At 39.2% G+C, this 27,521-nt stretch overlaps 1 protein-coding gene across 3 annotated transcripts in view; it reads right to left on the bottom strand.

The window, feature by feature from the left end:
- tbc1d32 (TBC1 domain family, member 32) overlaps window positions 1–27,521 on the bottom strand; it is a 96,884-nt gene that overhangs the window by 18,027 nt on the left and 51,336 nt on the right. For 2 of the 3 annotated variants that reach the window (XM_061707040.1, XM_061707041.1), the window contains exons 29-33: window positions 25,327–25,410; window positions 13,305–13,374; window positions 10,678–10,793; window positions 5,894–6,048; window positions 3,897–4,037 (exon numbers count right to left, since the gene is read on the bottom strand). In XM_061707040.1, the coding sequence (XP_061563024.1) occupies window positions 3,897–4,037; window positions 5,894–6,048; window positions 10,678–10,793; window positions 13,305–13,374; window positions 25,327–25,410 (566 nt within the window). The remainder of the gene's footprint in view (window positions 1–3,896; window positions 4,038–5,893; window positions 6,049–10,677; window positions 10,794–13,304; window positions 13,375–25,326; window positions 25,411–27,521) is intronic. The other variant, XM_061707042.1, reaches the window with a different exon arrangement.

The raw sequence follows: 27,521 nt of genomic DNA, 5'->3' as shown, positions 1-27,521 counted from the left end.
CAGCTAATGTTTACTCCTTGAGTAGATGTCTGAGTTAAAATCTGTGATTCTAATGTGGTGGTTCAACGAGGGATTTCTACCTGATCTCTGTTAAAACAACAGCAAGCACAGCAGCTGCTATTAAAAACGAGTGTGTTTTCCTCCTGGAGACAGCGAGGGGATTCATATCAAGACAACAACTGCATATGAGAAGTGTATCTGCTTCAATTGGTAATTTCTTTTGTGTCCCTAGTGTTCACTTCTCCAACGTAAAACAAAGCACATCATTACAGCTCATGGGTCAAAGACGTATAAGGCCTTTGAGTAGCCCATTTTTAAAATACTTAAAATAAAGATATTTTTGGCCATTTTCCAAAGATTTGAAATGTAGTGTACACATACATGTATGTGAAAACTTCAAACAAAGGTATTTTAGTGTTTTTAAACCTTTAAACCGTCATTTGGGGCGACCATTTATCTCAAAATGAATAGGGTGGTCACCCCACATGATATCAAAATGTGACGTATACACTGCAGCAGTTAGAAAGAGGATTTATTTGTAAAGGAGAGAGAGACTACTGGCCTGCAGGTTGTCTCTCTGGGACCTCATGGAGTAACTGGCTGATGCAACATCCTCTTTGAGATGATTGTCAATATAAAAGTCCCTCAATTGTATTTTTTTCATGGTCACCCCAGATGATAATTCAGACAATGAACATATTCGGACAAGATTAGTTTGTGTATCATGATTGAAATGTGTGTACAAATGTTCCATAACTTTGTCAATAAATCTAAAACAAGTTTGAAAGTATGCCCAATAGGGCAAGCATTATTTTTAAATTGTTTTAATGTGATTTAAAACCAGTTGTCCAAACAGAAGTCAAGGCCGGACGGTCACCCCACATGATGTTTTCACACTTCAGATGGCAGAAAATGACCAATAACCAACATGTTTAAATAAAATAAGAGTGGGCACATGTAGAAGGAACGTATTAGACATACATGTTATATTTTTTATTCATTTTTATGTTTATTATTAGGTAGAAAGTTCCATCGGACAGAAAAAGTAAGCGTCACGTCTTTGACCCTCATACTGTATGATGACGTTTAATATTGTATTTCAATGCAAAATTCAAGAATATAATGGCCACAGCATGTTTTTCAGCTGGATTAACTGACAATAAGATTAATAAATAAATAAATTCTTGATTCTGCTTTCATGTCTAACAGACAGAGTGATAAAAATGTCACAAATGTTGTAAACACATTGCCTCCATCCTCATATTTCCGTTCATTAAGCAGACAATGAAATTGCACACTTGGTTTCAGCTTATTGTAAGGATGATAATTAGTCAGTGTGGACAAAAAATAAGTCGGTTTAATCACATGAAAAGGCATCACTTATGCTCCATAAAGATATTAGATCATCATCACTCCTTCTTAACCGAACTCTAATGAAAATATAGACATTTTAATTTGTGCATCGCAATAAAAACAGGGAAGGGAAGGATCCACACTGCTGTTTGTTACTCTCATGCAGAAAAATAAGCGTGAATACTATCATACTTTTTTGGTAAATATAAATTCTCCCAAGATTTTCCCCAAGTCCAACGGATCCATTTTCCGAGTGACAGAATGTATTTTCCTTTTGACGATTCCTGTTAGTTAAAAATATCAGAGGTCAGCGTGACTTTATTCTCACATATCTTTTATTTAATTTTCTATCTCCCATATAATGTCTCCTGTCGTAAAGATCTGAGCTGATCAGGTCACAGCAGCGGAATCATGTGGATGATTAATGTGTGTCTTTACTGAACTTTAACATCCATTCATCAGACCCGAACCATTCTGGCATGGTTTGCAGGAAACTGGTTGTCCAGCGTGGAGTTTGATATCATTTTGATAAGAGCGTCTCATACTTGGATGAAAAGCTCCTTGCAATGTACTTGAAACATCTTAAATATTTAATAAAACTCACCAGCATTCTTTCAGAAGCTGTTCTTCTCTGCAAAAATGTGCTTTCCTTCTAATACTGTATTTACAACAGAAATAGTGTGCTTCAACAGGTTTTTGAAATGCAGGTACACCCACTAAAGCAAGCTGATTTAATCCTTTCCTATCGCCTGAAGCAGCATGTTTACCCTCAGCGCTCTGACGGCTGTACTTACAAAGCTGTGAAGTGTGTCCGCTCTCACAGCAACTGAACGCAGTTTCCTCATTAAAAATTACCATGTGCACCCAGGTGTTCTGCTCTCCCCAGTACTGATTGGGCCTAAAGCTGATTAATGCTCCAATACTGGATGCTGATTAAACACTTTGCCATCGCACTCAAAGGCCATAAGTAAGCAGGTTTTCTTGATCATTGTAAAAACATCTTAAGTGTTCAATTGACTTACAAGTGCAGGCAAAAATTACTTCATTTTAATCTTCCTGATTGTGAAACATTTTCTAATACCTGGATGTCCCGACAACGGATGTGCACATTCACCTCAGTGTCAGAAAACTTGAGCAAACAAGACTGCTGCCGCTGCAAAACGAGGGGCTGCAATGCTAACAGGGCAACAGTGGGTGGACACCAAATAGCAACATAAATGTTATTCAGTGGGACTCTTTAAAACAGCCCAGGATGTCTTTCAAAGAGAAGGGATGAAATACAGATGATAAAAGACAGAAGAGTTTGACTCCTAGGGGAAAAGGAAAGTGCAGCAGCAGCCTCTGGAGGATGGGAAGTCAGAGGTGACAAGAGATGGAGAGCACTGATGCTAGCGAACAAATCTCTGCAACAGCCAGCTGACCATGCGACTTACCTGGCATTATGTTGTGTGTGCATGTGATATATATGGAGGTATTACACACTGACTGGCGGTCAGTATTTGTGAAATTGTAAATTTGGTAAGATTAATAAATGCCTTTAAATCTGTTACTTTCCTGCCAGCTGTCATTTGTCATGCTATTAATGTACAAATGTTGATTATTACAGAAGCAAAGATGAGGAGAGCGAGATGTATCAACTACTCTGGTAAAAACAAAACAAAGCAAAAATAAAATAAACTTTGTTTTGAATTTCTTGAAATACAATAAAATGTAGGTCATTGCCTCTTTAAATTAAAATTAAGAAATTATTTCTTTATTTATTAGTTTAGGGAAGCATTCCTGCAAATTTGTCACTGTCCCATATCTAATGCACAGCTATTCATCACATGATTCCTTAGAAAAAAAAGCACCCATCCTCTTCACAGTCGACAAAATGACTGAACGCTTTGCAGGGGAATTTTGACTGAGACCAAACAAACGTCAGCACCCAAGCTAATGTTTCAACAGAGATGTACAATCACTTCACTTGCCTCTGCTGCATTGTAATATTTTCAAAGCATAAACTTTCCAAACCAATATTTCCGTTTCTGACTGGAAAACAGGTGCTTATTATCGCCCCCTCAACAGATAAAAATGAGCTGAATTTGAACTTAGAACTTCTCCCAAGAGACTTGAACAAACCATGAACCTTCAAACCTGAAATACACAGTGGACTTTTTCAGTTTTTTTGTTGATTTTAAGAGATGTTGAAAAAAAATCTGGTATGGCGAATCATTTTTAAGGCAGTGATTTAAAAAAATATATTTTTCTTTTTCGTATGAGTGCATCAACAAGTGTTGTGTTCAGCGTGCAGTTTAATCTTCGAAAGAATCCGACCACCAACTTTCAGTCTTTCCTGAACCACAGCCATCTCTATAGCAACAACAACTGTAAAATGTATATCTGAAAGGTGGACACATTTAGACTAGGCTGCTGTCACAAATGTTTAAAAAAAAAGTAAGAATGTGAAAATCTCCGGTTGAATCTAGACATCATGAACTGATGGCTTAAGACGATATCCTTGGCCATAGAAAGGATGTGATTTCCATGGTTACAGATGTTACCTGTGAGGGAGTGAAGCCAGACATCCTGAAGGCAGAATGGACCAGAGGAACCTCAGCTTTCAGCAGCATCTCCACATAATGAGCTGTGCACCAGTAGACAGGAGGTATCCCTGAGTCAGCCACTTCCTCTGGTAGGTGGGCCTGTCACAACAAAAAACTAGGTGTTTATGTGTCACAATATCAGAGCTATCATGAAAAACAAAATGTATTCGTTACTTTGGATGCTTGATTTAGACTTGGGTATGGTATTCTGTGCTGACTTAAAAACAGTCTAGTGAGACAGCATGTAGTGTGCTAACCTTTTATATTCACGCCCACATTCCCTCCTACATTTTTCTGTTTCTTAATTATTTTCGCTCTTTCATTTTTCATGATTTGAAAATAATTGAGGGCTAACTGCTGACTACATCTGTCACACAGAGAAAATCTAGCCAAGTCCAACAGTCAAGCTATTCATTTTAACAATAAAGAAAACCTGGAATAAACTGAAGTTAGACTTTACAATTATTCCCGTTGTTTAACAGGGCTTTAATTAATCTAAATTTTCACTCTATTATTGTATGACCCTTCAATATAATGAGCATGAAGGCATAACTGCAAATTTTTCTATTTTGTTATTTTGTCCTTATTTTTCAACACGTCCTTCTGTCATTCTGTTTCTTTTATTTTCTGTTGCAAAGATGTTCATTCTCCATGCTGACAAATGAAAACAAGATGATTGTGGATCTGACTTTCTTCTCTCGTTGCACCGCTACGCCATCGTTGCAAACACATACCATATAGCCTGACAACATGAACTCTTTTGTGATCATGATCTCAAAAAAAGTTAGTTTGTGCGGCCTTGCAGCATATTCTTGTTCCAGTGCAGCTTTAATAAAGAAAAGAATCACAATCTATAGATTTAAAATGACATTTTTCAGTCTACTTCGACAAAATGGATCCGTATCACTCCAACAACGTAGAGGAGGAGTGACTGCAAATGGCTATTTGTCTGTCTAAAAGGCAATTTGTGACTTCAGCACCACCCTGGGTGGGGTTGGCGAAAGGGCCTTTCTGTGTGGAGTTTGCATATTCTCCCTGTGCTACCCTCAAAAAACAGCAGCAGTCCTGGGCTACACACTGCCCCCTCTGGCCAGCCGGGGCACCCGGTGGAGTTGGCAGAGGGAGAGCAATGCCCAGGACTGTCACTTAGGCAGGGGCACTGGGTGACGAAAAAAATGAGAAAAATCAGGGATAGAAATTTTTCTTTTTTTGAAATAAAAGGTTATGCAATGACTAAAAAACCAAGGTCTTTAAACTGGAGAAATGTAACATAGGAAAATTAATTAAACATTTTAATGATCCAGATCAATCTTTTTCGAAACTGCAATCAGGGCCGGGGGGAAAGTATTCTGGAAAACCGCTAATCAAAAGACTGGTAAATGACTCAACACCCACAAACTTACAGCATAGTTTGTAGGTGTTTATTAATGGCATAAACATTAAACACTGTAAATATGAATCCAAATTACATCTGATTATGTAAACCTGATCTTGTTTACTAACAGAACTTGTCCTTTTTACAACCTTTGCAACTTGTAATCATTTGTGGACCTGGTAATTAAAATTAATTCAAATACGTGCTATAACAAAATAATATAATAAATGATATTTCACATTTTTACTCTTTTATTTTGTTTGCTATAAGAGAACAAAAAAATAAGTATATTTAGTTTTTGGGTCAGACATTATTTAATAATGAAGATTTTTGGAAAAACTATGCAAATTAAATAACTCCTTACCAAGTAACACATTAAAAATTCCTTTTAGCACATTTTCAGTTTAGCACTTACAGTCGTGAACCACTCACAAATACTACATGTAGAGAAAAATCTGATTTTATTATGACTAAACACTTTAACTGCAATGGCAGTCGTGGTGATAATGAGGTATAACCACTTAGTGTAAAAATTAAAACTTGCTTTGGTGTCTTATTTGCTGTTGCAGCCTTTACTCACAGATGCATGTATCCTTGCAGGCCAGATGAATGCAGATGTAAGCAGAGAGGAGAGGTTAAGTAACAAATGCAAAGAGCGGTCAAAGTTTCCAGCCATGAGGAGAAAAACTGTAGACACCAGCCAGTCATGACCTGGATATCCCTCCTTATGTGTGACTGCAGGACAGAGTTAAAGAGGCAAAGGTATTGTAGAGAAGGGACAAAAGGATCAATGAACCATGCATACAGCATTGCTAATGGAAACAGCAAAAGGAGGAGTCTATTTTACTTTTAAATACAAACACTAACTCGTGTTTAAAATGTACCAATATATTGCTTGGTATTCAAAAAAAATAAAAAAAAATCTATTCAAATTTCACATCTGCCTAGGCTTTTCATTCCTGCTTAATGATCCACAGAGCCACCGCAGGTCTGTTTGCATAAATCAAAATGACAGATTTCACCACTAAAATTTACTGGGTTTTTTCTGCAGTAAAATGTCAAAAGACCTGCAGCCCTTACACAGTACCCAGTTAGGAGTTATAAAAATACTACTTTGCTTTTGACTAATGGCATAGTGGGAAAAATGTTGTTTCCATGCACGTGTGAGCAGTAAATCATGGCCGAATCTGTAAGATGTTCAAAAGTTTGGGCTGACATTGTTAAACTTTGAGCGATGTTAAATACCATACATGCTAAGCATAGTGGTGCACTAACGCCAACAACATCATTAAACACCTGCAAATAAAGCACAGTATCAATGTAAAACACTATGGTGTATTCAGCCGCTTTAGCAAAGGAGCTACATCTTCATTGCAGCTTTCCAGCTTGGCCTTGGTCAGCTCAAGAGAAGGTATAGTGCTCGTTATAAAAACACGTCTTTAGAAATAAACTGACAACACTGTGTCTCTTAACTTCTAACAATTAAAATGATTAATAACCCCACAGGCAATGCTAGGCAGGCTGCACCTGCAGCTTCAACTACTGTGGCTGACACCAAGGAAAAGCCCATTCTGCACTGCTAATTGAGGTCAGATGATAAAGGCGTTATCAGCTGAATGTCACAGGAGCGTCGCCAGATTCATTGTTACAGATTTACTTCCCTGAACTTCAGTGGAACCTGATTGGTTTGGGTACAGTAGAAAATGATGAATATTTCCTTATCTTCTGTTACTAAACATTTGGTAGCAAAGATGGGCTTAGAAGATACTGTTACTTTCCCATGTGTGCAGGACACTGTAACTAACTTATTTAACTCTGTAAACAACTGTTGTTGTATTTATGGGTGAGCAGAACACATCCGCATCCTGTTGATATACAGTATATTCATTTATGGTCAGCAACAGAGAATATTTATTTTCCTCTTACATCTCTTTTCCTTTTTATCTAATCTATTCTGTAACCTTCGGGTAAGAGATGAAAATAAAGTGGTGTCTTTTTAAATTTGATAATTTTTATTCTCTTTTTATGTCATGCTATGCCTTTAACTTTTGTTCCCTAATAGAGACCAGGATCAATGATTATCAGGATCAATAAGCACTATCAGTATTGCTAAAATCCTAATGCTATCCATCACTGACTGGGATCCAAGTATAAATCTTGTATGCATGAGCATCTTATTCAGATTACGGTCCCCTCGCTAAACTCAAACAACTCAAACTCAAACAACAAAAAAGAACAAGGTTGAAAGTTTTGTCCTGAAAGCTTTCTACTTTCACACCCATCTCTTTTGGTTTCATTTAGTTCTTAAAGATATTTTATAACTTGCAGCTTGCAGCAAATGAGTGTACTCTAGTCTATATCCTGCCGAGGATGAATGTGGGGCAAATATACTCTCTGTATTTGCTGTTTTTTGGTGCCTTGCGTTGTTGCTTTTCAGCACTGTTTACTTGAAATTCTCTTTTAAACTTAAACACAAAGTTTTGAATTCAGTTTTGGATTTGCACTTCAAACATTATGGGTTAAAGGAGGATATTAAGTAGGAGAAAATATATTTAATAGTAGGACGGGAATTTCCCTATTCGACGCTGTCCATTTGTCTCACTTTCTATCTCTCTTTCATTTCATTATTTGTTTTCTTTATTTTCACAGGTTTTAATTCTGATACAGATTCATAGATTTAGTTGAAACCTTTTTATGTCCTTAAATTACTTTTGGTTGCGGAATGTGATTTGTGATATAATGAAACAATGTCTTTTAAGTGCCTGTAAGAGAAAAGTCCAAGCTGAGTCTCGAGTCTCATTCTGCTAAAGAAAAAAAAAGTTCCCAGACTCTACGTGGGGAAATGAAATAGCTAAATAAAAATAAATATATGAATAAAAGCTACTTATCCACTCCATCTTTGTTTGATCACATCCTTTCTTAAACTCAGAAGCCCATTTACATGAATTCCCGGTACCTGCTGTGAACACTGCCAGTGCCATCTGTTTTGATAGCTACTAAGAAATGTCAGATACATGCGAGGGAAGATTAGGGTTGCTTAACTGTGAAGAGTCAACATGACTCACTGCTTTGGCTCTTGGTTGATGCCTCTGGCATTTCTTAGAAGACTGTCAAGATCACTCGTAATTATTTTATTCTTATTCACAAGGAAAAGATTAGAACTATTTTTACGTTAGACTATCTTTAAAAAATTAAATTTTCTATATAATGGTGCCTTTCAGTGACTGCGTTTACATGCACTCAATAACCCTTTTAAAACCCGAATATTGGCAATAACCCGAATTTGCACGGCCATGTAAACAACAATAACCCCTTTGAATAACCCGAATTTGCTCATATTCCGATTTTTAAAAACCCGAATATGACCCCTGGGTTACTCCTTTTAAAACCCGAATGTTCGGTCATGTAAACGCCAAACGGGATATCCCCATCAAACGGAACAGGAATTTGTTTTCTGCACATGCTCTGTTCGCAAGGAATCCTGGTCTTTTGAGTCCAGGAAGTTCTTCTAAACGGGAGGAGACTAATCACTTCATAAATGTAATGAAGGATATGAACATTTTGGCATTTGTAGACGGTAGAAAGTACCGGGATAGCGAGATTTACAAGAAGGAGAGCGAAAAGTTGCGTGAAGCAGCATCTGTTTTGAATTTGGATACAGGAAGAAGAAGCAGAAATGACGGGAATTGCGTCATCACGTTCTCCGCGCGTCGCTGGTTTGATCCAGATATTCGGAATGATTAATTACCATGTAAACAGGGATAACCCTGTTTGCTCACGCATGTAAACAAAATATTCCGAATGTTTCAGTAACCGGAATATTAGCAATAACCCGAATTTTGACTGCATGTAAACGTAGTCAGTGACTATTGGATCTATATATATATAGAATTCCACTTCCTGGAGTCAAGTATGTGGGCAGGTTATATGTAACCAACAGATATTGGCTGCATATACTCCAGCTACATTCTTGACTCTAAACATATCAAGAATAAAAAAAGATTTTCTTTGATAATAATATAATAATAATATATATACATATATAATATACATATATATATATATATATACATATATATATATATATATATATATATATATATATATATATATATATATATATATATATATATATACACACCGGTATATATATATATATATATATATATATATATATATATATATATATATATATATATATATATATATATATATATATATATATATATATATATATTTGGCTTGAGTCGAAAGCTTCAAATACACTAATCATTATGTAAAAAGCCATCACTAGTCCAGCTCCCAATAAGAACTGCATGCTCTTTGAAGTATACTAACAGACAAGCTTCATGCATTTGTAATACTCTGTCAAAACATCATTTTTAAATGAGGAGCTATAAATAAAGCAGGGTCCTATGGGGAAAAAAAAGCATTTGATCTGATGTCACCCAACAACATAAATAAAACTAAAAAAATCCCCAAATAAAGTATTGACTTAATGAAATCATTGAAGAAGTTGTTTAATTGCGTTACTTTCCATTTTTATAGAGAGACTTCTTTTATTCTTTGAGTTTGAACTATATTCCTCATTCTTGCTCCAATACATGAGCAACTGATGCATACATTTTTAAACTACTGAACATTTTGAAAACTCTTTTTCACAAAATCTCTATCTTTGTGCTTTCTTGTTATATTGTCCACTTTGCAAAGAAACTATGTCACCATTGTGGACTAAATAAAGCTGGAGATAGTTGTTCACTGAGAAACGGAGAGATCATCTGTATTGTGCTGATCAGACAGAGACGTTATCTGGTTCAGAGGAAGACTGATGGAGATATCAGCACAACGCTGCTGCTAACGCACACGCACACGCACATGCACACGCACATGCACACGCATATAATATTGCTGATTTAAGCATAATACCTATATACAGTAGTGTGTAATAACGGGGTTTTCACTGATAAAAATAATTCGCTGAACCGTTAGTTAGAGCTATATGAGAAAACAAGTGCTCAGTTCAGTTCAAACACATTGGATAAAGTGAAAGTTAGCTGACTTTATACATGGATAAACTCCTTGTGTTTTTGATCTACATAAATGTTTAAGACCAAAGTAGCACAGTTTCTTCCTGGGGGATTTACACATTTTTCGTTCCAGAATAAAGGATTTTGTTAAAACTACTTTTCAGAAAACACATTTCATCATGAACTTGCTCATAAAATAAGTATGATGTCATACTGATATACTTAAAGACAAAACAATGCAGTGAAATAACGTGCAGACTGTCGTGACCGTCTCGAAGTCAACGTTTATATCCTGCTGAGCACGAATGCCCACAGCACGTTGCTCTGTGAAGGATACTGAGTGCAGAGGGTGCGTTAACCCTCTGTGTGGATAAGAAGATGTTTATGTGCTTCATTAGCAGAGCCAGGTCATTTGTGGCATCTTCTTTCAGTAACTTGAGGTAGCTGCCATACCTGTGATTTTAAAATAAAGCAGAGTTAATATAAACCTCACATCTTCATCTTTATTAGGAATTTTAGTTCCGATTTATTTCAACACTATACTTTTCCCAATTCTTTACATCCAAATACTCTCCTGAAGGTAAATAATCCAGAGTTTGCAGGGATCACTGCACAGGGAACACTTTTGCTTCAAAAATAAAAATACGGCAATCATTTTTTGTGGAAAATCTCTGAAACGTTACAAAGCCAGAAGAAATAGCCCATCTCTAATGTAGTGGTGAGGTGTCACTGAAGACAGGAATGAGCAGCATGAACACAGTAACACAAGTCTCATGATGTGGACAACAAAGAAGAGAACTGCTCACAGAAACATCATCAGTGAAATCAGAACGGTAAAGACCTTTACACATTTAAAAAGTGCAGGGGCTGCATGTGCCTGCAGTATGAACAATGGTACATTTCTTTGTACACCACCGCATGTTTCACTTGAATTAATTGTCTCTAAATGTCAGAAAAGTGGGCCCAGCTCTGGGCAGACACTAAAACCTTTAGTCTGTCATCATCTGAAGACACAAATATGGGGGGTTGAGGGATGAAAGATGTATTTGTAAGGTTAAGTCATAATGGGCTAATGCGTACCCTGGAGTCTTAGGTTCCTCTAGAGCAAAGCCAACAGATGTATGTCATGCTACTGTAGGAAGCACTGAACTTTAATCTGCAGTCTGTTAAATAACCCCAACAACCATAAGAGGAAAAAAACAATGACCAAGAGATGCAAAATGGACTAAAGACAGTTGTGAGGACTTCAATGTGTATTAAGGGAGTCCGAAACATAAAGACATCTGGAGAGAGCTCAAAATAACAAACAAAAGAAAAACAAAATCAAAGGACTGAAAACAAATATAGAGAGATGAGGAACAACCCAAAACAACAGAAGAAGAAAAACATCTGATGAAAAATACCCTGCAGTTAAAGATAAACCTCACATCCTTAAACTGTGGCTGTATGTAAACAGAGTAATTTTTTCTGACCAACAGCAACATGTCATGGATATCAAGCCACTTATTTTCATGAAAAGGTTTCTAATGGAAAAGTTTAAATCAGCCTAGGGAGGGATTTTTGAATATTCAATCAGTATTAGATAATCAAACAGTTTTGCGTCTGTCATTTGGATAATCGGCTGTCTTGTCTTAAATGGCACATGATGGTCATTTAAAAAAGGAAAATGAGGCACAGTAAAGCTGGCATATCATGAGTCTACTATACACTGGAAAAGAGTGGAAAACCTCACAGGTATCAGCATTGCTGGGATTGGTTGCATACAGTACATTATGTGAAAACGAATGGGCTCCTCCATCCTCTCAAGCAGCACAAGAGCTGCAAAGAGATGGTCCCAACTGGCAACTGGCACTAACTCAGCTACTGTCATGAGAAAAAAGGAAAGTATACCCTCTATAAATGAAAAGGTTTTATGTATCATTACATCATAGTCAATTATCTAGTCTTCGCCAGGTCCTGAAATTATGTAAATACCATTTCAGATGGACAATAACACACATCCAACTGTGCCATTATTCATTGAAGGAAGCAGTGTGTGAAAAACTATGTCCAGTCTTAAAGCTTTCAGAGGAATTGAAAAGGCAATTAGCAGCCAGGAGCTGCTTTTCTAATGCACGCGATCAAGTGTGACAACCTGGATGAAAGTAAACGTTTTAGTAGTTTGCTGGTGAGGAAGATGCAAGTGTGTAAACACAAGCTAAGGAAGAAAAATATCAACAATGGTCTCAAAAGGTCCATTGTTGCTCTTCATCATTCAGGGAAAAAAAATAATGTAGTTGTTTCCAAACATTTGAAGATTATTCAAAACTGGAAAATGTTCCCGATTTCAACCAATCTTTCCAGTTCGTTCCCCCCGAAGGTCAGACCATGCTGAAAGAGGGTGTACTAATTAAAATTTTCATATTCTCAAAACCCTCTTCCTTTCATTAATTTAGGCCAGAGCACATTTTTCATTGATGCATAAAACAGGTTGATGTTTTACTGATCCTGTTTAAGTGAGGTCAATTAGAGCATAGTAGCACTTGAGAACTTCATGGCAAACTAAACAAGCAATTAAAGCGTGAAAGCATGGTAGAAGCAATAAGTATTCAGTTTTATGATGAGCAAAAACTTCTTGAAAAACAAAACATGACCATGTGAACTCTTTCAAAAGGGGTTTAAATAACTCTCCTAGTAAATTGTACAGTGCAGCTGATTCTCTTTTGTTTTGTAACTGATCTTCATATACTGTTTTTATGAAATGAGAAACATTCAAAACCAAGCCACTAAATGTGACCAGAAAAGTACATCAACATTACTTTCACCATCACTCATGTGTTTTAGGGTCACTTTAAAAGTGGCCACTTGCATGAAGAAGATTACAATTCAGTGATTATACAATCTCCTCATAAACCTTGACCTCTACTCTTCTACTTCCAACAATGCTCCCGTAAAAACGGTCTTAACCACAACCAATGCACCTACCTGATAGTGGTTTCAATACCCAGCTTTTCTACAGATGATAAGACTGCATTCTTCACGCTGTTTTCATCAGCTGTAAAACAAGCAGAGAGATGTGAACATTAAAGCAATGTCTGCTAGTTTTTTTACAAGGGAAAATGCACCATGTATTTCACAACCAAGGACCATCGTAACCATGAGCAACAGAAAAACATGACAGAAAAAATATAGCTGCTACCATTTCAATTGCAGTACAGATTTGACACTTTGCCTTAGAAAGTTTATGGTCTGCTGTTTCGAAACAGTGATTTGTCATTTAACTGGGATGTTCACTAAGTGACTTAGCAGCTGGGTGATTTGTGTCATTTAACTAACAGTCATTTGTGGGCAATTTCACAAGAAAATATGATGCTTTAAAGCAGCAGAGTCGGAACTCTGATTTTAGGGCTGTGTTGAAAATGCAAATGAAAATTTAGCTCCATCATGTCCTACAGCGGGACAAAGCAGCACCATAACACCCTCATGTGACAAGTGCACGCACAAAGAGCTAGCTCACTCCTCTCTCTCCTCAATTCTTACTTAGGACCTATTGGTATAAAAGCATGTAAATATATTAGTTTTTGGAGATTTGTGGAGAGAATGATGAGTGAAGCAATTACTGTGGAAAAACGGTTTCAGAAGATGTTTCCACTGCGTTCTGGCTTTGGGGAAACTGAATATTACTGCATTTGTACAAATGGATCCCTTGCTTCAGGCAGTTTATGGTAAGATGATGAGAGTTTAAAAATTAATATGAGCAGTAAAAATGTAAAAATATGACCAGGCGGTATCAATGGCAGGCACAATATAAAGCTCAGATTAAAATGTGATGGTGTATAAACATGCAAGCAAAATGATTAAATGTTCAATGTAATGTACATATTTAAGTAATAGCTCAACATTGTTACCATCAAAAATCCCAACCAGTTGGTCACAGACGACCAAATCCTGTGTAAAATGAGGGAAATTAGTTTTTGATGCATTAAGAAAACTACGGCTGCATCTTCTCTCTTTCTCTTCCCTTTTTATATTACCATCTCTGAAAACCTCATGTTGATGGCAATTACTATCTCATTGAGATTAATCTTTTTGTTTTTAATATCTCCCCAATCTCTGCACTGTTATGCTCCCACAGTTTATATTGCAGTTTGCAATAACTATCATGGCAACCACTGAACTTTTTTTTTAAGAGCAATACCATTGAAAGGTGGTGCACGTAATTAATCTTTTTTAGCTGTGAACACTTCCTCCAAGTGTAACTCTAAAAGCTGGCCAGAATAATATCAGTAACCTGCAGCTTTGCACTGATTTAATCCCCCAAAACAGCTAAACAGTTAAATTAAAGAAAAAACGTCAAATTGAAAATAATGAAGTCTTTTGAGAATTTATGGGCTCAGCATCATGGTTAAGGAAAACCTTAAGAGAAATAAGAATTCAACTTGCTCACTCACAACACACCCACTGATGTGTGAAGCCTCAAACTGAGAGATGAATGATAAATTATGTCACTAAAGGAGAGAATAATAATGTAAATAAATAAATGGAAATGTTTTTACAGTTAGACTGGACTCTTATTTGTATTATCTTACAAAAGCTACAAATAATTTCCATTGACATTTCTTCGCCCTACAAAAACTCTGTCACCATCCTGAAACTGACACAGAAATAAACAAATGTATTCCAGAAAAGTGCCACTCATAGTTGCAGCTGGCTACAGTAGCTCTCTCGAATTCTTGCTCGCTTTTAACGGTTTTTCAACCGAGCCTCTTCCATTGATAGAATTGATTTTTGAATTATTCTTCATTCAAGTTTGGACGCTGTGCTTCTTGAGAGATTTTCTTTGTTACTTTTTCATTTTTTAACACCTTTTATGATAGTAATAGGTGATTATGGTGCCTAGTAAGGTTCCGTTAGTAAAGCAACAAACAAATTAATTACAAGCAGGAGCAACCGATCAAGATATCAAGAAGCCAAATTATATCCGAATTAAGACTTTAAATCCCCCATGAGTTTAAGAGGAGACATTGTGGATATAAAGCAGGGGCAAAGCAGAGAGAAAGAGGAAGTTTAAACTCTTTCTTCCATCATAATGGGCAACATCAGGACTCACACAAGATGGAGACACTGATGAGGAGAAATCTGGAGTTTCATCACTGCAGTATCTTGTGTTTCATCAAGACGTGGCTGCAGGAGCATACCTCCGACATCAGCCTCTCTCTGCCCGGCTTTCACAGGATAAGGGCAGACAAAGACTTGAAGAGGAGCTGAAAAAGCAACGGCAGTGGAACTGCAGCGCTTGTCAACAAACAATGTTGTAATCCCTTGTTTCTTGCAGCCTGGATGTTGAACTATTAGCTGCGAGTTTCCATGCTTATTATCTACCGAGAGTTTCCCAGTGTTATAGTGGCAGTTTACATCCCTCCATCAGCTAAGATGGACGCTGAATGTGACATCATCCGCTCTGCTGTTGCTAAGCTACACACACAACAACCCAGCGTGTTTCTAACTGTCACTGGTGTTTTCAATCATCTCTCTTTGTCACATTTCAAACGTTTCAACAGTATGTCAAGTGTTCCTCTAGAGAAAACAAAACGTTGGATTTGTTTTATTTAAAAGTAAGAGATGCATGCGGCCCCTCTGCATGACCATAATTTGGCCGTTCCCTCCTGCACTTACAAATACATCATCCAGAGACAGCCCGTGACCAACAGGACGATATGAGCAAAGGAAACTTAAAGGAGCTGTATGTAAGAGCAATAATAAAACGAATCATAAAATGACCCCGATATGTCAACAGGCATTTAAAAATCATGTTCATTTCAAATACTTATGTCACTGACAACAGCACTCAAGCCAGGATATTCCAGTTTAAAAAGAGGAGTTGCAGCCCTCAACTGATGTTTATGTTGTCATTTTTTGTTTTGGCCTGAAGCTCCACCCTCCACCTATCTCCCAATCACAAAGTCAGTATTGTTTCTGAAGCTCCACCCTCCACCTATCTCCCAATCACCAAGTCAGTATTGTTTCGGCATCCGGGTTGCCAGCTCGGCTCTAATTATCGCAGCCATGGCAGCCTACGTTCCTGCTGCATTCTGCAGCCTACCTGGCAACCTCTGGTCGGGGGAGGAGGGGGAGGGTACACGCCGCTCAACAATATTTTGAAAGTGACTGCAGTACCAGTTTTGGACATTTCTTACAGATGGCTCCTTTAACAAACTCTGTGGGGGGGTTTTGAAGCGACACACTGGGATGCACTGTGGGCTACGTGAAGATGACATCAATGTTATCACTGACTGTGTGAATGACTATATCAACTTCTGTGTGGACAACATCGTCCCCACCAGAAACGTGAAGTGCTTCCTCATTAATAAACCCTGGATTCCAATGCTGTGGAAGACATCCTGCCTTGTTCCAGTACCAAAAATATCTAGTCCATCATCTCCTAATGACCACAGACCTGTAGCCCCAACATCCAACATGTACTGCTGCCAACAAAAATAAGTTTCCCCACTGAGGGAGAAAATAAAGGATATCTTATCTTATCTTATCTTATCTTATCCAAAGGAGGAGATGATTGTGGATTTTAGGAGGGCCACAATTGCATCAAACAGTTTTTCCATCATGGGAGAAGAAGTGGAGGTGGTGGAGTATAAATACCTCAGTATTCACCTTTACAACAGACTGAACTGGAGACGCAACACTCTTCTATAAGTCACATCTGCAGTCATCTGTCGGAGGAGCAGCATCATAGCCAGGGATGTAAAACAAACTGGATAAACTGGTAAAGAAGCTGGTTGGGGACAGTTCTGAAGCCATTGGAGTGGATTGTGCAAAGGAGAATGCTTCATAAAATGAAGATCACGGACAACCCAGAACATCCTCTTCACAAACCAGTGATTGAGGGCTTTTCAGATCTGCCGTTACAGGAGATCCTGCAACAATGGATTTCCTTCCAGGGATAAAAGAAGCAGTTTATAGACTTTTTATTATTATTTGAATGTCTTTGGCATATGTGACATACACTTTGAAAAGTCAGTTATCTTCTCTCTCTGCTTTCATAATTTCTGCATGCAGCTCTGAACCTGAATCACATATTTGGGTCATCTGACATTAGCACATTTTTTCCTCCCACCCCATCCATCCACCCATCAATCAGCTATCAAGCAATCTACATCTCATGTATATATGTCATGTATATGTAAGTAGAGATAGAGGTACGGAGGAGGGTCGAGTTGTAATCAGTGGGGGTTAATCGGGAAATAATGTCTTGCTTCTTGACTCACACTCTGAACCCTGTAAACACTGCTCTTAAACACAGCTGCTGATATAAATACTTTGGTGGATTTTCGTGCCTTTAAAACCCGAGAAAAGTACCAAAATAGCGCATGAAACGGAAAATTCACTCTTTCAAATGGAAGTGTTAATATATCACAAGAAAATCTAAAAAACAGCCTCTGGTTCTTGCAAAGACAGGTACAACCTTCAGAAGAACTGTGAGGAATTTAACAAAAAAAAGAAGAAAAAAGACTAAATGAATATGCAGTGTTTGAAGAAGTACACGCCTACTGCTTTCAAGATAATTGGGTGTAAGTAGCAGCCTGGTGCTGCTGATCAGATACGCTTAGCTGAAGTCTACAAATGTGACCACATTTACAGTATAAAAGAAGAGCTTTTGATATTTGAATAGCTCAATAATAAAGAGAAATGACACCAGCAATGATATTAGAGAAGCTACTGTTGCTGCCAATCAGTCTGGGAAAGTTACAAAGCTATACCAAACATCACTTCCTGTAAGAAAGAGTGAGTAAAGTTAATAATCTTTCTCTGGTGGACAGCCCACCCAGTTCACATTAAGGACTACACTTAAACCAGGCGCGGCGACAGGATTCCCATTCTGGCTGGGCCAACGTAATTTTGGATGGGCCTTTAATTAATAACAATATCTCTCTCCTGTTAAAAGTTAATGTAGCTCACCCAGCATGATTTATTTTCATAAAAATAAAAAAAAAATAAAAACATTCGGTCTGTCAATCAGGGTGTGCCAATAGTAGGAGTGGGTGGACCTAGGCCCGTCAGGCCCACCACTAATGCCGCGGTAGACTTAAACCATTTAAGAAATTATATATAATGGAAGAACTACATCTCAGACTCTACTGACTTGACTAACCTCAGATATCATGGTAAATGTTAATGGTCATCACTGTACAATGAAGAAAAAGATGCAAGAATGCACAAGTATGGCTTGTGTGGAAGAACTGTCAGGAGAAAGCTGCTCCTCTCTAAAAAGAACATGGCAGCACAGCTTAAAGCAGCACAATGTAACTTTCAGCTTTTGATGAGTTTGGCGGCTCCTTTGGACAAAATCGGTAGTGCTTTACCAAAAAGAACACTACATTTCCCATGAGAACCAGCGGGTACTGCCGGAAAACTCCTGTCCCCGTCGCGTGCATTTGTTTTGATGAGAGAAGACGGGTCGGACTTTCAAAACTACTTTTCTGTTTTCAGCGGTCGTTTGCAGGATGGATAGCGAAGAGGTAATGTATCTATTTTTGGCTAAACAATATAATGTGACGATGTTGAAAAACACTAAGTTCAACTTGTTTCAGCGAGATAATGCGCCCAACAAACTCATACGCTCTGCACCTTTTTCCTGTCATGTTTTTTAGAGGGACTTCGTCATAAATTAGTAGTCCAACATACTTACTGACAAAATGAAAAAATACTTTATAACCTGTGAATAACTGAATGCCCATTCCTTATATTTTGCAGATCAGCCCTGCACAATTTCCTCCTCCGATAAAACTTTTATTTTCTCCGGTTTTTCCGCTGCTTCGGCCATGATACCAGCTTCTGCTGAACTCTGCACTCCACGCCCCGCCCATTTTCGTCTCGACTACGAATCGGGAAGGAGGGGGAAGTGACGTATGCCGTAAAGCAGTCAAAGGCGTAAAAATGTGTAGTTTTTTAGTGTGGAAGGGTTCCTACCATGCACCTCAAAGTTACATAGTGCCAGTGAAAGCGATACAGACCCCCTCAGACCATGACAGAGGTGTCATTAAACCTGTTGGAAGTTGATGTACCATCACAATGACTCTGGAAATATTATATTAAGGTGGAAAAGTTACATAGTGCTGCTTTAAGTTTAGCAAAGTTGCATCTAAAAAAACAAAGACTTCAGGAACAATATGAGTGAAGTGGAGAACGATTGGCCATAATGCACAGCATCAGCTTCATGTACAGTATTAGCAAAAACTATTCTTATTCCCTGTCAACTTGATGCAATGATCTGAAGCACACTAAAAAAAACAATGAACTGAATGGCTGAAAAAGAAAAGAATCATGTTGTTGACATGGACACAACCTCAGCGCAACTGACATGCTGTTGCAGTACTGTCAGATAGCTGTGCATAAACAAATGCCTGCAAACCTCAATGGAGTGAAGACATTAAAAGAAAAGTGGTCAAAATTCTTCCAATAGGATTTGAGAAACTCCAAATGTCATACACAAAAAATACTTACATTTATATTGGAGGAATAGGAACAGTTGTTACTGTGTCCAAACACTACGTTAAAATTGAGCTAAGTGTAGAGAGTAAGAACGTAAATAACGTAAACGGTGAGCTGCAGATGTCGAGTGAATGCCAGAGTGAATGAGAAAAGATGGCTTCAGTTACGAAGAGAAAGCCGAGACTAAATTTCTAACGAAACTTAATTCCCTGCCTTTTTAAATATTTATAACCTGTTTTTCTTGCTTTGGTGTCCTTTTCAGTTCGCCTCCATTGTTTAGCTGCACTGAGTGAGAAGATAACAGTTTTTATTAAACATGTGTAGTATAGTAGAATTTTGTTCTTCTTATCCATCTATAAAATAAAAAAAATATTTAACTAAGGGTGTGGCAATTCTTCTCAAAAAGGAGGCATGTCTGTCTGAGATGTTTAGATCAATAGTCAGAACAAAAAAATACCATTGATGTTCATTCATTGTTTCCAGTAACCCACTTCCGACAGGGAACTGACAGAGGTCACCACTTGGGAAATGGGTCTGCTTTCTCTCTATAGTGTGAGCGCTCAAGCAGGGCAAAGTGCCTAAGACTGTAGTCAGCGACAATCAGCTACAAAGACACGCTAACACTGCTTCAGACACACCACACACACACACGGAAGTTTTTGAAGCTGTGACAGAAGCTTTTTTTTTTTAATGCAAAGAGTGCTCAGTTTCATCCTCAAAAGACGGATGTTTTTGCTGCCATTGGTACAGTCAGAAAGCTTGTAGCACTTTTCACAATCACAGGAACATACACACCATCACCCCTCTGTTGCCAATTTGCTCCTAGAAGAGGCTCCCTTCCAATTAACACATATGACGTGTGGTGGTTTCTGCACTGTCCCTCTTTAATTGGACAGGACAGTGCAGACAACAGAATGCCAATAAAGCGAAACACTTTCATGAAAGCAGAGCCGGCTTGCCCATGAGGCAATATGGGCAAATGCTAAGGGTGTCGTGGCAACCAGGGGACGCCACAACATCTGGAAAAAAAAATCATCTTCAATGTAATTATATTAAAAGTAGTCATTACTATTAACTCTTAAAATGGAAAAGCTAACAGGGAATTACCAAGTAAAAGTATGAAGACAAATACAACACTAGTGGATGCAGAAATAAAAGGCACCACTATAGGTCTGTAAAGTGCCTTTTCTGTTCATAGTTTTGGATATAATTGTATATAGGTATTTTAAATAGCTTTAAATATAATTTATTTTATTTCATGTTTGTATATAGTTGTTGGATAATGTAAATGTAGCTTATGGATAGAATTATTGTACCGGTATGTAAAATCTCGCCGAGGGTGCCACATTGGGTATGGCCAGCTCTGAACGTTGTAAATTGGTCATGTACTGGGTCTCTGGAAAGCGCATAGAGACAACTTCTCTTGTAATAGACGCTATATAAATAACATTTATATTGAATTGAATCCGCTTTTCCGAGTATCGTGAATTTATAATAAATACATTTAAAAAAAACAAACGTACATATCTACATATAAAGTAATGCAGAAAGTAATGTAATATTTTAATGCTACATTTTAGCATTGTAATGCTAAATGTTGTAAATTGTTATTCAGGTAGACTTTCACATCCAACTACACACTGATCCTCCTCCTATACACATTCAGACCCATATGCACAGTGCACCCTGAGAGGCAATCAGGGTGGCTAAAATAAGTTTTAAAATTTACCCCCAAGTATGCTAGTGCAAAAAGGATTTAATAAAAGGAAAAGAGCTTGAACATAAAGCAACACATTAGCAGAACAAGCAAATGAATGCAAGGAGCCCCGCTTCTAAAAGCAAAACCACTGGTGAGGGGTGAAAATACATTTTTGATGTACCTTTTTATTACATTTATTACAATTCATCACATAAAAGCCCTTTTCATTGGACATCAATTAATATAATCTGAGTGATTTTAGAAGTTTATACCTATTACTGTTATTGTCAATTATATAGTTGAAAATCAAGGGAACTATAATTCTGACTAGATGTAAGCCATCTGATGAGTATATCTTAATCAGTAGATGTCAAGAGTCCTCTACATTCAACTTTAATAGCTAATGTGCTGTTAATCGGATTGAAGCATTTCATCACACCCACTTCTTTTCATTTAATAGCTTAAGAGGGTTAGCCAATATTTGATATGATAAGGGTTATATTTAACTGAGTGAAGGAGGCCACATTTACTCTGGTTCAAAGAGGACAGTTGATTTGTATGATGTAAGACCAAAGATTTTGAGCAATATACATGACTGATTGTGGCAGGTTGGAGTGGCTGCAACCACTCAGGCTGACGGGGCACAGGTGTGGCCCGTCAACCTCATCACCCTGCCAGCCTTGATAAAGAGGACTGAGGAGTCAGACTGGGCCTGATGCTGTGGGAGAAGGTGCAGGAGCACGTGTGTTGGTGTCTCTGTTGATTTAACGAAATAAAAGGGTCTGAACGAAACTCTGTGTCCTCTCCGTCCTTCGGTCGGGCCCCCGTGGCACGCACCTTGCCACACTGGCTCCCAACGTGGGGCTTCGAAGGACGGACGAGGGGGGGGGCATGGAGCGGGCCCTGGACGCGCTCGCCCGGGCCATGGCGGGCATGGCGGCCGCCTTCCGGGACCAGGGCGAGCGGCAGCTGGCCGCGATAGAAGCCCTGGTGGCCGCGGGGCGACCCATCCCTGCACCCCGTCTGAGGGCCGCCGCAGCAACGCGGGAGGAGCTGGCGGCGCCGCAGCTGAGAGGCCGGGAGGCAGAAGCTGCGGGCCGCCAAGCGACGGCTCCCGAGGCGGCGGGACCCGCGGAGCGGCCCATCCCTGCACCCCGTCTGAGGTTTGCCGCGGCAGCGCTGGTGGCGCCGCAGCTGGGAGGCCGTGAGGCAGAAGCTGCGGGCCGCCAGGCGACGGCTCCGGGGGCGGAGGCGGAGATGGAGGCGGAGGCGGCGTTGGCTGGGAAGGCGGCTGCGGAGGCGCAGCCGCAAGCGACGGCGGAGACGGGGCCGGACCAGCAGCCCGCGCAGGGCTGCGTCGCGGAGGGGAAGGAGGCGGTCGTGCGCGCGCCGTGTGGCCCGAGGCCACCATGGGCCCGGCCCCGAGCGCATTTTCCACGGCGGGAGAGCCGACGCCGGGGACGACCCCCACGACGGGACCGCAGGTCAGGCCGACGCCGAGGACGACCCCCACGACGGGACCGCAGGTCAGGCCGACGCCGAGGACGACCCCCCGACCAGGAAGGCCCGGGGGGTTCTGGGCTTCCTCTCCCGCTCCGAGGGGGCGGGGGGGGGAGTATGCTCGGCCGGACAGACCCCGGCTCGAGGTTGGCGTTGGGGGTGTGTGGCAGGTTGGAGTGGCTGCAACCACTCAGCAATCACACAGGTGTGTCCCATCAGCCTCTCCAACCTGCCAGCCTTGATAAAGAGGACTGAGAGACTCAGGAGGAGGCTGCTGCTGAGGAGCTGTGTGTGTTTCTGCACGTTTTGGGTGAGAAATAAAAGGGTCTGAACGAAACTCTGTGTCCTCTCCGTCCTTCGGTCGGGCCCCCGTGGCACGCACCTTGCCACACTGATATATCCTAAAATATTGTTGTCACGCTTTTTGAATTGTCCAAAAACTGATAACATTTCAGTTGTTATCTTTTTCTTTTTAATTTTGATTCTTAGAAATAAATATGTTCAAGGGCAGGAAGTTATATGTGCCATCACGTAGGAAACAAAGTATTAACATGTGCAATTTATTTTCTCTAATGTCATTAAAATCACAGTGATTGCTGTGGGGTTTCTAATGTCAAGAAAAAATTACCAGTACTATTTATGGCAGACCTACAGAGAGAACATAGTGAAAATAATAGTTGTTGACTTTCTCAGTCTGAGCAGGAAATGGCAAAGAATATAACCCTCATTATTTCTGACTATAAGGCATTTTACCAACTGATCTCACAATAATCAAGCTGCTCTTCTCTTCTTTTTTTCTTGTAGTTTTGTGAAGTCACAAGAAAACTTTTTGAACATACCTGTGGTTCATACCTGTGGACTGTAATTCTATTCAGGGGGGTAAGCAGAAAAGCTGAACATTGTTCTATAACAAAAGCTGAACATTTTTCAGCTTTTCTGAACATTGTTCAGCTTAGTTTCATATAATCACACCTAAATTGTACCTGACATTGTCTTATCTCTCCACCTAGGTTCACTATTTTCTGTTTATCAGAAACATGGTTGCAAGAGGAAAAATATGTTAGTTTAAATGAATCAATGTCCCCGGTTACTTTAATTATCATATTCCCCAAAGCACGGGCCAAGGCGGAGGAGTAGCGGCAAATTATAACTCCAGTCTTCAAATAAAATCTAAACCAAAATGCGATTATAATACATTCAAAGGCCTCGTGGAGTTGGAAATCAGAAAACCCAGTTTTGTTAGTGGTAGTGTACCGGCCCCCTGCTGGTTTTCAGATATCGTATCTGGTTTATTGATCAGTACAGACAAAGTTATCATAATGGGTGACTAACATTCATATGGATGTTGACAGTGATAATCTTAAATTAGCTTTTAATTCTCTTGTAGAATCGATGGGCATTTCAGAAAAAGTAAACAAACCGACGCACTGTTTTAATCATACCCTCAACTCGTCCTTACCTATGGTGTAAAACCTGATAATCTGTTAGCATCACCTGTAAACTCCCTCCTATCCGACCACTATTTAATAACGTTTGAATTTAACATTGTCGACGTTCAAGTGAAAAATAAGAGGTATTACTTTAGCAGATGTTTATCCGATAAAGCTGTTGACAAATTTAGGGAGGCCATCGCTCATCTTACCACAGTGGAACATAATAAAGCAGTTGAGGGCTGTGACCTCGGTTCTACCTCTGTAGATGTTGATGTCCTTGTCATTAACACTGCAGATTTGCTGCATTCAGCTTTAGATGCAGTTGCTCCTTTGAGAAAGAGGGTCTCTAACCATAGGAGCTTAAAGGGATTGTGACATGAAAAACACATTTTTCTTGATTTTTTGTGTTTTGTTGGGTGTCTTGACATCAATTACACCCAAAAAACAACGAACTTTTAACATTCAGTGTATTGTGTGCTTTCTGGGATTTTCCGCATAACTATGCAAAAACGGCGCATCTGGTTTGCTGGAGGGTCGTTACGTATAAACCCGCTAAATCACCGCCCCCTCCACCCAGCTCCCTGCCTCCTCTCCTCTCCAGCGCACCATAAAGGCTGATTTATGGTTCCGCGTTACACCGACGAAGAGCCTACGGCGTAGGGTTACGCGGCGACGCACACCGTACGCTGAACCCTACGGCGTAGGCTCTGCGTCGATTTAACGCGGAACCATAAATCAGGCTTAACACGGAGCTGTTTAGAGCCTCTTTTGTTCTAATCACCGGAGGAAAACTGCTAAGAAGACCCGCGGCCACTGACTGGATTTAAGATAAGGGGACAGTGCTGCTTGCATGCCTTTATGCACTGACCTGTGTACTGAGTGAAGGAGGGGAGGCTCTTTGCTGCAGAGCTGCATAGATGGGATACAACTTTCTCCAGAAGGTTGGCCAGCACTGGGGAGGAAAAAAAACATACAGTACAAACTTAAAAACTTAGCTCAATATCAAATATCTATGGGACTTATTCAAAATCCAATACCCAAATTCACATACGCCACCTCCTTCAGCCAAAGCAACCTGTTTTGACTCACATAAAGCAGCTATAGAGCTTTACTGAGTACATTCACTGTAAACCATACAATGAGTTGGGTATTCATTGTATAAATGGCACTGGAAAATCACATGATTGCGATGTTCACCCCAGAAGATCATACCTCAGTAGGATTCCATGCATCTACAGCAATGTGTTTAGTGGGCTTTGCAAGCATCCATTCACACCAATCTGTGGATTCAATGCCCCAGCTGTCCCTAAGTAAGCACTGCCTGCCTTGCTTTTAGAGTCATATATCAAATTGCTGTGCAATGAAACCACCCACTGTCACTGAAGATCTAATAGTGGAAATAAGAGGGGAACACTGGTTGATGAGGTTGCTGGAGAACGAAACACAGATAAAACAACAGCAGCTTCTCACAACTCAGTGGCCAAGGAGCACATATTAGCTGCATGGGAAGATGATGTTGTTTAACTTGTGGGACAGAAGAAAGTTCACTGATTGTTGAATTATGAATATAGCAGGGGGTGTTGCAAGCAGGCAGGCAAGGAGAGGCTGGGTTATTATTCACACATCCCGCAAATTGAATGAGCCGCTGTGAGCGTATGGCTGGAGGAGGAGGTTTGGAGGAGGAGCGGGGCAATGATTGACAGGAAAGGGGGAAGAGGAAGCGTTTTTCACGGCGCAAAAAAACACTGTAATAAAAAGCCAGGAATAGAGTACTAGAGTGAAGTTTTTCTTGTTACACTCTTTTAGACACATTTGAGGGATGTTGGCCAAGACTTTTAATAGTGTTAAAAGCATGTTAAAAATGATGTCACAATACCTTTAACTCCCTGGTATAATTTGCATATCCGCATGCTGAAACAAAAAGTGCCTAAAATGGAAAGGAAGTGGTTTCCTTGTAAGTTTGTAGAAATTGTATATAAAAAAAACCTTCACAAAGCTAGAACAGTTTATTATTCATTGTTGATAGAGGTTAATAAAAACAACCCATGTTTTCTGTTCAGCACTGTAGCCAGGCTGACAAAGAGTCACAACTCTGTTGAGCTGTGCATTCCTGCAGCTCTCAGTAGTGAAGACTTTATGAACTTCTTTAGCAGTAAAATCACGCCCCCCTTATGAGCCAGGACCTGCTCAAGGTTTCTTCCCTCTTGAAGGGACCTTGAATTGTTGAATTGTACTATACAAATAAACTTGCCTTGCCTTGCCTTAAAGGAGAGTTTTTCCTTGCCACTTTTTGGCTTAGGGGGTTTTTCCAAATAGGGGCACTTTTACTGCCATTGTTTATGTAATAATTGCTCAAGGGTCATGTTCTGGGTCTCTGGGAAGCGCCTAGAGACAACTCGTGTTAGATGCTATATAAACAAAATTGAATGGAATTGAATTAACGAGCAATGATTCATCAAGTATAAATTTCAGTATTATCAACGTCAAATTTGAATTCCACCAAAGACTAGTCTTATCATTTGAACTACAATGCCACAACACCATTCATTACTTTATAAAGTTAATAGAATGTAGAATGTTGGTTGTACAACTAAGAATTACATAAAAGAACATCACTAATAACAGAATGTATAGATATAGCAATTATAATATATTGTATAAGTATATAATTTATTACAATATACCTTTACATTACTAATTATAATGTCTAATTACAGTATGATGACTATGAAATAAGATTGTGAAGTGACAACTTGTTCAAGTAAGGGGAATGATGACACCATAACCTACTTTAACTACATACGTATGTATTTATGAATAAAGCAATTAAGCAATTAGCACTTTTATTTAATGTTTGAAAGATTTTTTGGATATTCACTAATTGGATTCATTTCTTTCTGCCTGCCAACAGTCTGATCAGCTTGTTTAGCCCCCTGGCTACCAAACAAACCAACCTGCTGAAACCATTGACATGTTTGATTTGTGAAACATAACAAATGTTGACCCGGGGTAGAAAAGTACTCTGGGTTTGAGAAGGAATTTCTTTCTTTTTTTTTTGCATCC

This window comes from Cololabis saira, chromosome 18 (assembly GCF_033807715.1).
Source record: "Cololabis saira isolate AMF1-May2022 chromosome 18, fColSai1.1, whole genome shotgun sequence".
Taxonomy (NCBI): domain Eukaryota; kingdom Metazoa; phylum Chordata; class Actinopteri; order Beloniformes; family Belonidae; genus Cololabis; species Cololabis saira.
Note: the sequence above shows the minus strand (reverse complement) of the source record. Positions and strands in the feature narration are given on the sequence as shown.